The sequence below is a fragment of the Rosa chinensis genome, chromosome 2 (assembly GCF_002994745.2).
Source record: "Rosa chinensis cultivar Old Blush chromosome 2, RchiOBHm-V2, whole genome shotgun sequence".
NCBI lineage: Eukaryota > Viridiplantae > Streptophyta > Magnoliopsida > Rosales > Rosaceae > Rosa > Rosa chinensis.
In genome coordinates this window covers 53,283,100-53,299,156 of record NC_037089.1, presented here as the reverse complement: position 1 = coordinate 53,299,156, position 16,057 = coordinate 53,283,100, and the positions used below count along the sequence as shown (strand labels likewise).

The 16,057-nt window shown below is 37.4% G+C and overlaps 3 protein-coding genes across 4 annotated transcripts; all 3 read right to left on the bottom strand.

Annotated features, from left to right (window-relative positions):
- Window positions 1-770: 770 nt before the first annotated feature.
- LOC112187664 (pentatricopeptide repeat-containing protein At1g52620) lies at window positions 771-4,987 on the bottom strand. Its single transcript, XM_040514660.1, has 4 exons — window positions 2,275-4,987; window positions 2,105-2,161; window positions 1,919-1,970; window positions 771-1,599 (listed from the first exon to the last, which is right to left on the bottom strand). Exon 1 carries the CDS (start codon window positions 4,786-4,788, stop codon window positions 2,317-2,319), a length of 2,472 nt encoding a protein of 823 aa, XP_040370594.1. The 5' UTR covers window positions 4,789-4,987; the 3' UTR covers window positions 771-1,599; window positions 1,919-1,970; window positions 2,105-2,161; window positions 2,275-2,316.
- Window positions 4,988-5,073: 86 nt separating this feature from the next.
- Window positions 5,074-9,523, bottom strand: LOC112187665 (pentatricopeptide repeat-containing protein At1g80150, mitochondrial). Of its 2 annotated transcripts, none has more exons than XM_040514661.1 (4): window positions 9,190-9,523; window positions 7,583-9,030; window positions 7,405-7,482; window positions 5,074-5,657 (listed from the first exon to the last, which is right to left on the bottom strand). In XM_040514661.1, the coding sequence occupies exons 1-2, from the start codon at window positions 9,210-9,212 to the stop codon at window positions 7,848-7,850; spliced, it is 1,206 nt and encodes a 401-aa protein (XP_040370595.1). In that variant the 5' UTR covers window positions 9,213-9,523; the 3' UTR covers window positions 5,074-5,657; window positions 7,405-7,482; window positions 7,583-7,847. The 2 variants fall into 2 exon arrangements, with proteins under 2 accessions (XP_040370595.1, XP_024182322.1); XM_024326554.2 differs by having other exon boundaries at window positions 7,583-9,102; window positions 9,190-9,522.
- A 963-nt stretch (window positions 9,524-10,486) lies between these two features.
- LOC112185384 (signal peptidase complex catalytic subunit SEC11A) lies at window positions 10,487-14,485 on the bottom strand. The gene is made up of 8 exons (XM_024323621.2): window positions 14,267-14,485; window positions 13,768-13,880; window positions 12,827-12,898; window positions 12,103-12,138; window positions 11,510-11,555; window positions 11,198-11,285; window positions 10,842-10,899; window positions 10,487-10,740 (listed from the first exon to the last, which is right to left on the bottom strand). Exons 1-8 carry the CDS (start codon window positions 14,343-14,345, stop codon window positions 10,690-10,692), a joined length of 543 nt encoding a protein of 180 aa, XP_024179389.1. The 5' UTR covers window positions 14,346-14,485; the 3' UTR covers window positions 10,487-10,689.
- Window positions 14,486-16,057: the final 1,572 nt, after the last annotated feature.

The following is a 16,057-nucleotide window of genomic DNA, read 5'->3' as shown; positions in this document are numbered from 1 at the left end:
TTACGTTTCTCCATCTTCCTCCCTCCAAACTTATTTATTGGAAAAATTGTGATTATTTATCTTATTACTTTGGGTATTTGATCTTCAAATTACTTGGCAGAAAATTGATATCTTACAGCCCAATAATAATTCTACTGACGAAAATTTCGTATCTGTTCTCTCAAATGTATTAAGGTCATCTCCAACCGAAAGAGCTAAAAATAGCCATGGGGCTAAATTTTAGCCTTGAATACTGTACTATTCATTGATGTGACATCAACTATCTCCAACCCGTCAAGGTTAAATTATAGCCCTAAAACATATTTTAACATTTTGAATATATATATTCTTATTTTTTTATCAGATTTTTACTTATAGCAAGCCAAAAAAATTTTATGATAAAAAAATATTTTTCTGGTTGTATTTTTTTTTTTTAAGATAATCAAAAATATCTTTAGTTGATTTTATGTGAGGAAGAGAAGGAATATGTAAAAAGAAGGTTGAGGTGATATGTACTTAGTGTAAAAGTAAAAAAAAAAAAAACAAACAAACAAACAAACCAAAGGCTATAAAAAAAATATATAAAAAAAAAAAACCAACTGCTAGCTGACGTCAGCAACTAGCCGATGCTAACGTCATGCTTAGGTCACAGTTCACTACAACCCGTGGGCCTCCATTTCTGATCCCTTTTGTTTAAAGGGCTAAAAAACTAACTTTAGGGCTAGATTTAACCCTTTGGGTTGCCCTTTAGCCCTAGCTTTTGGCACTTTAACCCTTAGTTGGGTGGGTTGGAGACCATTTGGGCTAAAAAATGGCCTTTTAGCATTTTGGTTTAGGGGGTTGGAGAAGGCTTACGATCATGAACTTCATAAAAATATTCCAAAGATGGATAAATACTACTTGCCCGTTGAAACTTGGTACATGATAGAGGTTTGCTGAGATTACATAACACAGTTTCATTGTCAAAATATAAAAACATAAGCCTATGACACCCGCCCTTGGCTTCATAGTTCACTTCAGAAAACCTATTGGTTCTCCTTCGGAACCTCTTCTTCCCTCAGGAGTGAAGTCGTTCTTGATGTTGAAAGTCTTGTGAATCTCTCTAGGAATCATTCCCTTGATCATGTTCGCCACAGTCTGACATGTCAAATCCAGCAGCCCAGCATTGCTAAGATAGTTTGCTTCCAAGATGAGAGCAAATCAGCAAAACAGTTAGTTATGGTCCACCTTTATGTAATTGGTGTCCCAAGTCTTAGGATCACCCTCCTTGTCATCTATGTGCTTCTTGCAGTACTTGAGAACCTTGCCTAGAACGCTGCTGGCCAAGATCAGCAAAGAAATTGCATTCTCAGCGCAACCATCTTCCACCATTTGCTTAATTGTCTGCAATTCCGGGGCCACTGCCTCCTCAATCTCGAACTTGTCTAGCTCCGTCAAAGCTCTATCTCGTTATCATTTTCTTCTCAACCGACATCTTTTCGTTTATGGGGTTTCAAGCTTTAGATTTCAATTTCTTCTGCAACTTCGAGATTTGAAGAACGTATCAAGCCCTTGCCCACATGTCCCATAGGAAAAGGATTCATATTTAAGGCATGATCATCCAGCCATTTGCTGAATATACTGCAACAAAAGAGGAATATAATCAGGCATTTGTTTCTACATGAAATTGTAATGGTACCAAACTGAAGTAATAAGTGATGCTAAGAAATGCAATGCATACTTCATTTTAACTGATTATGAAATAACTTGTCTTGTTTATGATCATATCTATCAAATTCCCTTTCTGTCTCTGAATGGCCCAGTCAGTATTTTAGAGCAAATGAATGTTTTTACCAACTATCAATGAATTTTCCTTCTTTAGAAACTGCAATTATTTGTGCAAGAAAGTTGGCAAATTATGTTTATGAAAGTATGAAACTAACTGATTAAGAGCTGGAACCTGTTGAACCGCTCATTGCATTGCAGTAATATTGCCCATACTTCTTCCTTACCTGGCAACCAACAAAAGCGGAGGTCCTGTTAGCACTATACAACCATGATCACATTATCTTTGAAAAATAACGAAAAGACCACCATATTAATCAATGATTAAAAGAATTATCAATCCACTAAGAATTCTACCTACCAAAGGATTCATACCAGACGCAACTAGCAGAAACAAGACCACAGTCACATCTGAGAGCTGAGGATGGATTTATCAAGTCAGAAAATAAGAGATATCCTAATTAGTTAATAATATATCAACCATTATATCATGACTGTGGCAAATCAACTTCTGTAATAGCACTAGCCTACCTCAACTGACAGTCACTTGTGAAGAAAGATGATTGTCTTCCTCTATCTTTCTCTGTCTTCCACTTCTTGATGTTGAGGCTTATCATCTTCAACTAATGACCGTAAAGCAAGTGTAGCTTCAGATATTCTTCCTCCATGGAACTGTGCATCTATTATATGCGAGTATTTGACAGCAGTTTGGAGTTCTTTTTCCTTCAAGTTAAAATAAATGATATTCTTCCAGTCCTTTGATCTTCCTCCCAAGAAAAGACCATGTAGCACAGCCGCAAAAGAAACAGAATCTAGATCAATACCTTTACTTCTAAACTTACTGTTAAACTGTAATGCAGCTTCAACCATTCCATACTGACAAAGACAAATGAGAATGGAATTATAGACAGCAGACTTCTGAAACCATCCATCGGCTATCATCCTTTTATAGAAATCAAGAAAAATAGATTTCTCATTTTCTTGAGATTCATTCACTTCCTTTGAAATTGCAGCTGGTGCAATGTTTGTAAACCCATTTAGCAAATAATGGATAGTGACATCATTAGGACTGCACTTTTTCCTCAGCATTAGTTCAAAAAAGGAGGCTGCTTTTGCAAGTTTACCTTCCTTGCAAAAGTTTCCAATAAGTATGGTGTACGTGACTATATTTGGCTCCACACCACGAGATTGCATCTCTACAAAAGTTTTTACAGCTCCATCAGAATCTCCTTTGCGGCAAAACCCATTGATCAAGGAGGTGTACGTAATGACATTTGGCCTGCATCTCTGTTTCACCATCTGTTTAAACATTTCTAGTGCAGCATCCAAATTATGCTGCTTGACATACCCATCAATTATTGTGGAGTAAGTAAACCCATCAGGATGATGATTCCTTTTCTTCATCTTTTCGAGGAATGACAGAGCATCATTCATTGTTCCAAATTTGCAGAAACCCTTGATCATAGCATTGTACCCCACAACACCAGGATCTAGGCCCTTTTCAATTGTTAACTCGAATATATTTTTAGCCTCCTCAAGGTTCCCATTTCTGATTAACCCATCTACCAATGTGGCGTAGACAAATGCATCAGGTAGTACATTTTGGTCAAGCATCTGACCAAGCAGCAGTTTGGCAGTAGGAAGCCTCCCTTTCTTGCAAAGGCCACTCATCAACACATTGTAAATGCAAGCATCGGGGAGTATTCCATTTTCTATCATTCTGTCCCGGACTGTCAATGCATAATCAACTTCCCCAGAAACAACATGTCCATGAATCAAAGCTCCAAAGGCAACCAAATCAGGTTTGTGACCTCTTTTTGTCATCTCAACAAGCAAATCCAGGGCCCTACAGTGTTCCCCTCGTCTGCAATAGACTTGAAAAACAGGAGTATAACTAAACTCATTCGGAACCAATCCCCTCTTCATTGCATGCTGTAGAAACTCCTCCGCTTCCTCAACCTTCCCTTTCTTACATGAACTATTAATCAAACTATTATAGGTTGTAATATCCGGCTCACAACCACTCTCAATCATCCTTGCTACAGTATCAACCGCGGTTGCACAGCTATCGTGCTTACATCTAGCCTCAACTATAGTATTATGTACCTGTACATTGACCCTCAAACCTCTCTCCTTCATTTCCATCAAAAGCCTATCAATCGCTACAAAGTTCCCTACTTTGCAATACCCATTAATCAAAGCTCCATAGGTTTGCAATGTAGGCAGAAACCCCTTCAATTTCAACTCCTTAAACATGCCATTAGCATTTTCAACCTCACCTCTCTTACAATATCCATCAATAAGCGTATTGTAGAACACAACATTCGGCACACAATTCTCTCCCCACCTCTCCTCAATCAACCTTCTCCCTTCTTCAACCTTCCCTTCCTTACACAACCCCCTCACCATGATACAAGTACTGTAGTTATCTATACACACATGCTCACCATCACCGCCACCTTTCTCAGACATTTCATCATACACCTGGCGTGCGACATCAACTCTGCCAATCTTCACAAGCGTGTTAAGCAAGGAATTGCATGCGAAAACACTCGGAACAAAACCACACACCTTGACCCCAAAACTATACAATTCAAGAGCCTTATCGACGAACCCAGAATCGGCGTAAACTCGAATCACAAAGCTCAAAGCATCCTTACTCGGCTCTACTTGTTCCAACTTCATGCTCTGCAGCACCAACTCAATCTCCGCAACCACTCCAAACCTCGCCAAAAGCTTCAAGAGAGAAGAATACGCCAACCCATTTGGAGAGCAGCAATAGGGTCGCCGGAAAGCCCAGTCAAAGAACTTCAACCCCAACTCTGCACTGGGTATTCTGTCCAAAACGAAATGGGCAACTTCAGAAACAAGCGTTTCGGTTTCGGAGAATTCGGTTTCGAGGGACTGCTCCCATTTATCATCTGTTGTGAGAATCCGGATGGTGTCATAGACTAGCTTCTTGACGTGGGGCGGTGAATAGGAAGATGGACAAGTGGGTTTGCGGCTGTGAAGGGGTTTGATGCGAGAGAGAAGAGTCTTTGACATGGGAGAGAGAGTCTCAACAGGTCTGAGGGTTTAGGGTTTTAGAGTTGGTGTTGGAATGGATTGCAGTCTCTTCACGCATTTTGCTTGACATTAGAAGAAGCACTAAAACTGATTTCAGATTTCAAATGTTTATGCTCCCTCCTCGCTTTATGAATTTGCCAAATGCATCATTCCCGACGGCATTGTTCTCTTGTCGTTTTGGGTCTAAACGACCCCACGCCTCTCGGAGTCTTCGGTTAATGCCCTTTTGTTTCGTGAATCTCATGTAGGGGTTGAGAATAGATATTATTGCAAGAACAAAAGTGTAACTCTCTCTTGAACAAAAGCACATAAGAAGGGATCCATACATATTCAATTTCAGTTGGGTGCTGTTACAGGAAAAGGAAGAGCACTCGATGCAATTCAAAAGTCTAGATAACAGAGTCGATGATTTCGAAGAAGAAAACGATTCATTTCTACTTCTTGTAAACAAGTTGGAATGAGGGAGAATTTCCTTCGGCCAAGAAGTAAAATTTACAATTGGGGGTAACTAAAGAAAGGGGGGTGCAGCCCGCCTACATGGGAAAGCATACAATATGAATGCTATCGTAGATAAACAGCTACCGAACATTGGGAGTCAATGCCAGCATAATAACAAAAGAAGACAAGCCGCCAGTTGCAATCTGTTCTGGCATATGACCGAATCTGCAGCGATGACTGAATCTCCTCTGTCACTGAATATAGAGAGCTGAAGAAAGATCTGTGATTTAATGTGCAGCATATAAGCGATGTAAGGCAACTCAGCTTCTTCAGACTTTCAAATTTTCATTTCCTTTTTTGAATGGCACCAAATCAGGTATACGAAGCGACTCCTCAGCTTGCTACAGTTCCTTAAACAGAACAATTCAAGCCAACATTATGATCAAATACATAATCTACTCTACCAAAAATGTAAAAAAAAACCCGTCTACTGATCAATTTGCTGTTTACAGATGTAACCAATTTGCAATTCTAATGACAGACTTAATAAAAATTCTCTTAAAGCTTTTCGCTTAGAAATTTTGACATCCAGAAAAACAGACACAAAATATCAAATCAAAATAGAGAGGGAAAAAAAAAAAAAAGTAAACACAGAGATAGTCATGCTACCTATTATAAAGAAAGTTCTTGCTGTTTGCAACTAACAGAATTATTTTCCCCCTATGTGAAGAACATTTTTGTAAATTTTTCTGTGATACAATAGATGAATAATATTGATTAAGAAGAGGAATAGATTACAGTATGAGAAATCTCACTTAATATACAACAAAAAGATGATCAAGTTAACCTATGGGTACATATCAAAACAAAAGCAACATTACTTATGCTTTTATCAGGTTTTTTTTATATTTATCTTTCTTTTTGTATAAAATTTTAACCAGTTCCTCCAATGAAAAACAAAACTGTGGTTAACCCTTTCAAAAAAAAAACTAAATCAATATATCAACCTTTTTCTAGGTACTAACCTAAAAGCCTACACAAGAACTTGGATATAAAGACTACAGAAAATCCCTATAGCTCAGTAGAGAGACATGCTCTTCACGAGTCAACAATTTACATGGACCCCAAATCCTCAGGCTCAGGCCTCAAGATTATGCAAACCATGTAAGTACCTCACGTGCATTATACATAGCCTGCATAATAGAAAAAATTCTCCCCACAAAACCAGAATTTCAAATAATGTTGAAAAGCTTTTTGGTTGATAGACGGGTGCCACAATGAACCTCTGGGGCTGGAGGTAAGCAGGGAGGGGCAGGTGCATAGGTAAGAGGAGTAGAAAATATATTATTCTTGAAACTGTGTATTTTGACTATTAGAAGGGTGAAGTGACGCTTAAAATTTTATTAGGAAAATGGTGGTGGTGTGGAGTAACTTTCGGAATTCAGATAAAACTGCTCTCTTCTTTTCCTTTGTATTACACATACATTATGGACACCAGCATATTACATACACCAATCGCATGTATATCTCTAAGTGTGGAACAAACATTCGAGTAAAGTATGCGTCCATGAGTATGTAAATATCATATAGCTGGTGTTACTCCTTCCTAGTTCATGCTGCTCTCAAGCAACCCAACAGTCAGATAATAACTTACCATTTTTTGCATTTCTGCTGATAAAATAAATTACCTTTTTTGAGATTTAAAAAATATATATATTAAAAAAAAAATTACCTAAACTCCATTCTATGCTTTGTTAATTATCAGAAAAACTGTAAAAAAAAAATTATGCAAAAGATTCCATAATGTAATCCCTATATGCTTCTGACCTTATTACTGAACATTAAGAAATTGGAAAAATTATAAAAAATATATAAAATTTTTTGTCAAATCTGCCAAGTTTGGGACATTGGAACAGCATTACCAGCGATTAATAGTTCAAAACCAACCACGATTATTAGGACAAACTTACTGCCAATCATCTAAAACAAAAAGAAATAAACCATTATTCTGATCATCGGCTATCTTTTACCCTTGTATTATTTCTGAGTAGCAATTTCATATTTAAATATAAGGCGCTATAATCATAATTAAAAACTAAGAATTTATGGATAATAAAGACTACTTCTTTCATCACAATTCCAAATATTTGAAATTACCAATATATGCTTTGTGTGGTATCTTATTGGGGTGACTTTGCTATTGTTTCCTGACCATTCTGTTCTTCACCACTAAAGCTGAAAACATTGAACAAACAATCAAAAAATAGAAGCACCCAAAAGTTTGAAAGAAAGAACTTGTAAAGCATTAGGGGAAAGCCATTGACAACGAACTTACAGCAAATTGAGCTCCCATGTCCATTCAGAACTCCATTTCTTTTTCTATGAGCAAAATTTTGAAACTCCATTATATCATGAACTTTATTGAGGCAGCAATACAACAAAATATTGAAGATTATGGGAGTGTCCCTTTCGTATGATTAAAAAATTTGAGTCCAATTAGTTCTGCAAATTTACAGAGTTGAGTAAAATAGAGTACCAGCTCTTGTTGAGCTGACCAGTTATACAATCAACCACTTTTCAGTCCCTCGTCTTATCTTCATTCAACTCTTGGTTAGTATGGATTGCAAAGAACTCAACTGTTTTGAAGGAAATGGAGGCACCCTTCTACGAACCAATGTCATGATAGCCTTAGCCTTGCCAAGCTGACTTTTCATCCGCAGGCCTTTTAGCAATGTATGAATGGTATCCACATTTGGATACCAATTTTTCAGCATGGAATCTCTACACAATGTATATGCCAGATCGAAATCCCTTTCTCTACAAAGATAATGAATCATGGTCTGATAAATTTTAACATTGGGCGTGTATCCCTTGTCATGTAGAGCAGAATATACCCTTTTTGCCATTTCAAGTTTCCCAGCCTGGCAAAACCCTTTGATCACCAAATTAAATGTAACTTCATCAGGTGCTATCCCAATGTTCTGCATCATCTTCAAAACTCTATTAGCTTCCCAAGCTCGCTTTGTATTAACCAAAAATTGGATTCGAACATTGAAAGTTGCAAGATTAGGTAAACACCTCTTCAGGACCATAAGATTCCATAACCCATTAGCAATCTCCCACCGCCTATGTTTATAAAATGCTGATATCAGAGTTGTATACGTAATGACATCCGGTCTTATTCCCAACTTTTCCATCTCTACCATGATCACATATGCTTTCGTCAAAATCCCCATTTCACAAAAAGCCTTGATAACAATATTAACTGAATATATGTCCAACTGAATGTCAAATTGCTGTGGAATATCACTCACAAATGCCTCAATTGCTCTTAAATCACGAGTTTGAGTCAAAACCTTGAGTGTAGCATTGTATGACTTAACAGTCCTAGAACAACCATATAAATGCATATCACAAAAAGTATCAATAGCATGCTTAGTCATCCCAGCCTTACCATACAATGTTATAATCCTCATAATGAACCCTTCTCGCCGACCTTGAGGAAGAGTCTTCTGATGCTCAAGCAAATGCTCAATGTAATCAAACCGGCGAGCTCCAGCTAACCGAGCCACCGTGTCTTCAAATGCAAACCGATTCTCAATGACAAGCCGATTGTGGGCATTGGCCTTAAATAGCTGGAATAGCTTCTCGGGGTCCCTCTCTGCTTTAAGCTTAACCAGGGCAGGTTCTTTCAAGGCCTTTGTATTGCAAACCAAATTGGGCACAGCAGCAGCACAATCATTCATAGCTACTACCTTAGCTGCCACATGACAAAATCTGCGACTGGTTCGCAGAGAGAGCATGTTTTAGGTGTTTCCTCAAATTGAAACATACCCATCCATCAAAATCAAGATTCTACACAACCCATTACCCTAAAAACTTCAGAAACAGAAAACCCAGAAATATAAAAGCTTCAGACTTTATCAGAGTATAGGCGCCAACCTGAGAAAAGCTTCACCACCCATGTGCCAAAACAAAAACCCAGAACCCTAAACACCAAAATGAATCATATATGGTTGTTTACACATTGATAGCTATTTGTGGATTGGTGGAGACTGTTGAGCAAGAATGAAGGCTCAGATTATAGGTTACAGAGAGAAAGGAGATTGGAACAGAGGGGAAATTACCAACGTGGATCTGAGAGGGGTCTCATTTGTTCCGTGATAATAGTTGGTTTTTTTGGCTCTGTGGGGTTTTGGGGGTTTAGGTTTTGGTTTCGTTTGTGGACTCTGATGGTACAGCGTCCGGGTCCATTGTAAAGAACCGTGGACTGCTCAAGGGTTTCTTTCAAGCTATAAGAAAAGTGGTAAGCTTCGAGTCCTTTTCACCGTTACATCTTTGAGAGAGGTTTGGGTATACACGGCGTGAAAATACGCACGCACCACAGAGGTTAGACAGTTTTGAGTGATAAATAACGGACCCCGGACACCACATATAGACAGCTGAGATTGCATAATTAGTATACTAGCCTCTTAACACACACTTACGCGTGTGTCAATTGACTTTTTTTTAATATTTTTTTGTACCAAAAAATTGGTTTTACATAATTTATTTCTTCATCAAACTGCAATAAAAAATAATGAATAATACAATTTCTGAACTTGTGGTAAATAACAATTGGTGATTCATTGCTCAGACGTCTAGTAAAAGCCCACCCACATTGAGATTAACAGTTTCTTCTCTCTCTTCTTTCTTTTTCTCTTTTCCTGTTTTTCTTTTTCCTATTTTTAACTTACTGTTTTATCTATTATCTATTAAAGTTTATAGTCTTAGAGTTTTAATTAATCAAGGGCAATGGTAGGATTATTGAAAATTTAACCTTAAGCCTTATTGGTTTAATTAATACTGATATGTAGACTTGCACCACTGTGTATAAAAGAATTTTCGTTGTTTTTTTGGCCTTTGGTTTTGTTGATGGCAAAATGGTCGAATCACTAACCGGTATCATTTGATCTAATAACATCAATTTCGACTTGTGGCAAATTAATAGTTGTGGATCAAATTTGTTTAACTTCATCCAAAACGTTCATTAAGCTCGCCGCATGCCCTCATGTGCCTATAGGCTGTAGCACTTGATCCCCGATGCTCAAGTGACTTCAATCGTGCAGAGCCCCCTTTCTCCAACAGTTCTCCAGTTTTGGTGCTCTGGATGGATTCGAAGCCAAGCTTATATGTTAGTAGGCCTATTTTTGGCCACATTCTCCGCCAAATTTTGGTACGTTTGGGAAAAAGAAAAGAATTAAAAAAAATCATCTTGGCCGAGTTTGGTTCACAAAGAGCCCTTAAAGTAAAGTTCAAACATAACCAACTATTTTTGCTATGATTTATCATATAAACTAATGTCGTTTACAATGAAAAATGTAGTAGCTTCACAGCGAGGATGACAGCCGCTGGGCGCTGGCAATGGCAAACAGTTCCTTCAGGCCCAGAATTTGCTTAGGGTTAGTCCTTTGAAGTTATAACAAGCAACCCCAATGCGCCAATGAGAATATACTGGACAAAAGACACAAAAGAGAAACAAACCCTTTGTTAGGAATAAATAGTTCAGGTATGTGCACGTTTTATCAAACCATTTGTCAGGGGAAGAAACAAACCTTAATAATTGGCTTTTCAGTCATGATAATTGTCACCCAGCCAACATAGGGTAAGAACCTGAAAATGATACCAGCGTGAACAAATTTGTGACAACAGGCATGCAACTTCAAAATGACTCCCTTGTCAATGCATCAAAAGAAGCAATACAGTAACATTATGCAGCTACAGCTACAGTATTGAGGAAGAAACAGAAACAAGAAAGGAAACTTTCAAAATCTCGGTTCACCTAATATGTCATCAAAATTAACCTATATCTAGAATACTTTGACCCAGCAGCACAATATGATAAGTTGCCCGTGTTACAGAGGTGGAATATACACAGCAATAAAGAGTAGGAAAATGCTAGAGTTCTTACCCCACAGCTCTACCCATAATATGGTGCCGTTGGAGCCACAACTGACCCTGAGCATACAGAAGTCTGTCATCCCCATAATTGTTATCTCCTGAGAAATATACAGAAGGGGTGAATAGTGTGGTAAAGTAAGCGTAGCAGGAAACCAATACAAAGATGAATGTTCTGAAACAGCAGGGACCCATGAGCTAAAAGAAATATAAGCTATGAGCCTATGAGTACAGCATAAGTTCCAGATTTTTATTAATTAAGCCTCTGGAGGATTTAAAACCATGCAAAAAAGCGATTGTTCTGGTGTATTGAAGAAACTGGCACCTTTTGTGAGGACATCTACTTCTCCAGTATCTTCTCTTTCATGAACCTGCAAACATCAATAATCATTAATACTTACGGGACAATACGTGTTGATAATGAACTGTGTATGGGAAAAAGGTGAAGAAAAGAGAAAAGGCAGGTGAACTTGGCAACCACATACGATAACATCTACATCGGTAATGTAAGTGAAACTAATCTTTATCTTCTATTGAGGACACCTCAACCTCTTTTAAGTTCCTCACCCAGTATGCCCAAGGTGTGCCAGGAGGGACTCAGAATACAGGTGTATAATGAACTATCTAAAAGATAATGGAGGGGAGGAATAACCTGATCTATGGGTTCTTTCTTCTTCTTTATTTATTTATTTTTTTTAATCCACACAAATTTCCTTGGAGATCTAGTATCATAAGCTTAAAAAAAAAAAAAAAAAAAAAAAGAACTAAACCTTTTCTCAGAATCTAAACCAGAGTCCCATATTTTCCCAGCAGAATTAATTGTTCCTTTCATGAAGATCAAAAGTAGAACACAGCACCATCTATTTCAGAAACCGCTAGGCAATATGATTTTGAGAACAGTAAAACTGCACTATTTACCTTAATGACGCGATGGACGATTGGAATCTCACGGCCCTGAAAAACAAAATAGATAATGGAAAAGGAAGCATATTAGTATTAACCAAAAAACAGAACATTCCTATTGAATACTTCACTCCAGTATTGATATCTTAAGTTTATTTATCATATGCATGCTTAGTCAATAAGAGATAGAAGATGACCTACTAGTGCTACTGAAACTGTATATCACTAACCACCAACCGGATACAAACGATTGATATATAATTTTGTACAAGCTTGAGATCAAAATTAACGGAAAGAGAAGAGGTCCAATACTTGCTCTTGAGTCACAACTGAAATTTTTACCCCTTTGTACAAATAACTTGAAGGTTCTCTTTTTAGTTTTTAATTCCCAATTATAGCTCGAATGAGACCTTAAAACTCTAGAATTGTTAATTTTACAGACTACATTTTCTCCATTATAAGCAAAGTTGGGTACATGCTTATTGATTAGTAAGCACTAAGCACCAAAATCAGAAAGTAATGTATTTAACCTTCCAATGTTAAAGAACTAAAGGGTTATGGTAACCACATAAACAGAGAGAAAAGCTGAAGAATACTAAAGTTCATCTAATAATAAAAATATTGAAGGAAACAAATCACAATGAGTAGTGAAACAGGGCTGACAATTACATAACATAAAAGGCTACACTACAATAGAACTGAACAAAGAAAAGTAGTGTGTAGGAAAAAAAATCCTTACGTCAACATTAAAGACAACAATTTCTCCTGCACGAATGGGTTCTTTACTCATGTGCAAGAACAAAATGTCCCCCTGCAAAGCATATCAGTTACATTATTAGTTAAGCAGCCAAGAAACATTAACACAGAAAAAAAAAACTGTCAAAGAATTAAGAGAATCGATTTTTCTAGTAAAAGACCTTAGACAGAAGATCCAATTAAAAGGCACCAAAATTTCACTTACAGATACAACGGAACACAATTCATATATTCTTTCATTAGAAAGCAAACTGCTCCCAAACATTATTAGCCAAATTAAGACACATTAACTGATGAATGTTCCAAGTACTGCATTCAGGTCATAGCAGTACTCAAAAAGAAGAGCCAATTCTTAAACACCATGGATCTTCAAGACTAACTGTATGCTTTCAATGTGAAACAGCATGGAAATTTAAGTAAACTATAAGGCAAGCATGCCCATTCTTAGAAAGCAGGCCTCCCTCCCACATAAATTCAGACAATTTCTGGTAAGAAGTAGGAGGATTATAGAGATGTAACAAGCAAGGTTAACCCCAAGAGACAAGGAAGATTGCTTCGTCATGTTAGGAATGCAAAACTGCAGAAGAGGCAGCAGAACATCCCTTACGAAGGAATACAAGTTGTTTCAATGCAGTACATTACAAATAAAAACCAATTTGGTGAAAAGAATCAAGCAACTTTTCCTCAAATCTGGATACTTTAAAATAACAAAAAGGAAAATGTTATTCCATCTTTCTATTTGATACTGTAGAGTCCCCCAATGCCTCTTTTCTGAAGTAGCTCTACATATGAAATAAACTAGCCAAGTCGATTTTAAACCACTTATTCCTGACTTAAAATCAGAAGACATGCCAAAATACTCTGATGATAACTATTGATAATACCACAAAAAAACTGAAACAATTATGCATCATACTATCTTACCCTCCTGAAGCCCGGTTCCATACTTCCAGATAAAACAACAACAACAGGAGATTCACTGCCGGTAGCGCACATCAATGCCTTCCATATTATAAGTGCAGATGTAACAATCATACCTGAAACAGAAATAACACCAAACCACAACATTGATCACATTTCCAAAATCCAGGTACGACAACAAAGTTATAATTTTTTCGAAAAATCGAAAAAACCTCCAATTCAAAAATCTGGAACCAACAATTAAATTGAACCCAATAGTAAAAACAGGAAAATCAAATGCAGAATATAAATGCATTCACATTAAAGTGTCAGCCTTTACTCCACTACACCCAACAAGACAAAGTAAACATTGGAAACATCAGACTGTGATGAAAACCCACATTGAGATTAATAGAAAGCATGAGAATTTGTGAGATTAAGACCCAGAAGGAGAAAATTGGAGGGAGAAACAGAGAGAGAGAGAGAGAGAGAGAGAGGGGGGAGGGTTTAAGGGTTTACAAACCGAGACTGACGGCCTGGGTGAGGACCTGCCGGATCTGCAGGGATTTGACGGAGTCCACTGTCTCGCCGATCCAACCCATTCTTCTTCTTCTCTTTCTCTTACGGCGTTTTCTGCCTCCGCTTTGTCTGAGAGAGCTACAAAAAGCCGGAGTAAAAGGGTCGTTTCTTCCTCTTCGGCACAAGCCGTTTCTTTTCTTCTCTGTTTTTCGTGTCCTTTTTTTATGATGCCTAATTTTGATTAGTTACATCTTTTTTATTGGACCAATCTGCACGAGCCGTGTCAGCAAAACGATGTGGCAAGTTCACACACGTGATCAGCACGTGATGTAGTGTTTCTTTGGGGCTGTTGGTAACTTGGTGGCGGTGTAATATGAGTGCGACATTGCATCAGTTTTCTCTCAAAGTCATGAGGTTATAGATAGAAAAATTTCCTCTTTTCAGAAGAGAAGAAAAAGAAAAAGAAAAAAAAAGGGTGATTTGGGAATTATTTAGAGGTGCAAAATGTGGAGACAGAGAATCACATAACTTCAGCTTGTTGTTATTAGTGTTTGCCTCTGTTCTTGGCTTAATCCTTCAGCTAGGACTGTTTAGTCAGACTAGCTAGGTAACTTTGGTAGATAATCGTCGTAGAAGGATAGTCATTATTCAAACTGTAGACGTATGTGGCACATCACTCAGTCAAATGACAAAGGATCACTTAATTTCAGTTATCGTCGTTGGATTGGTTGCCCTTGTTTTCCAGTTAATGCTTCAGCTAGTGGGGTTCAGTCAGACTGTAGTGGAAGTATAAGTGTTCTGACTATACAGCTTTGTTGCACATCAGTGAAATTTCATGCTTTGTTACCCTGTTTGCCTAAATTTCCCAGTTAAAAATGGAACTAAATGAATTTGTATACTCCTGTGAATAGTTAACTTCCCCTTAAGAAACCTTGTGTTTGTATCTAAAGAGTATACCTTGATATCCCAGGTACATGCAAGTGTGCAATGTTGTTCTTTGTGGGTGGGCCGGGTGGGTTGCATAAATGGTTGCAAACTTGCAAAGATTTTGGAAAAATGTTTTTGCGTTTTAACTTCTTAACATAAAATCTGAAATCGCGGTATATTGTTAATCTTACACCACGATTTCACATTTTTACTTCTTATATTGAGGCCCTGCTGCATATTATGCCTAAACATATATAAGATGCTATTTAATTCTTTTGATTTCTATGCAATGTCTTAATCTATACTCATATAAGTTTCAGTCTTGTTCATTATCTGCCTAACTATTGGTAACTATCGTAGTTATAGACTTATAGGCATTATCACAGTCATTTGTTTTTTCTTCAGAAATCAGTCAAAGATTTAGGAAGGAGTGCACTTGTTTTAACAGTACTGTACTTGGAATCAAGCAAATTCATGAGATAGAGATATTAGAACAGGGGGGACACAAACCATTTGGTTTGCACAAAACAAGCTTGAACCAATTACGCTGTATCTGCAAGATTTTTTTTTTTTTGATCAAATTTGAGACATACCAATAGTATGCTCCGTTCATAGATTAAGAAATAGTACAAAAGACTACTCCAATAAAACATTTATGCTATGAGTAGTTTATGCCACATACAAACGCCTCGCCTTGCAGTCAATCTATTCTACTTAGTCTCACACGCCTAGCACGCAATTGTGGTACGTTAAAACCAAGTACTTCCACAAGACTCATAGAGGTATCTCTACCAGCATAGACAATAGTAACTAGGATCAACATATCAAACAACTATTGGTTCCTTACCCAATGATGGGTTGGAACCAT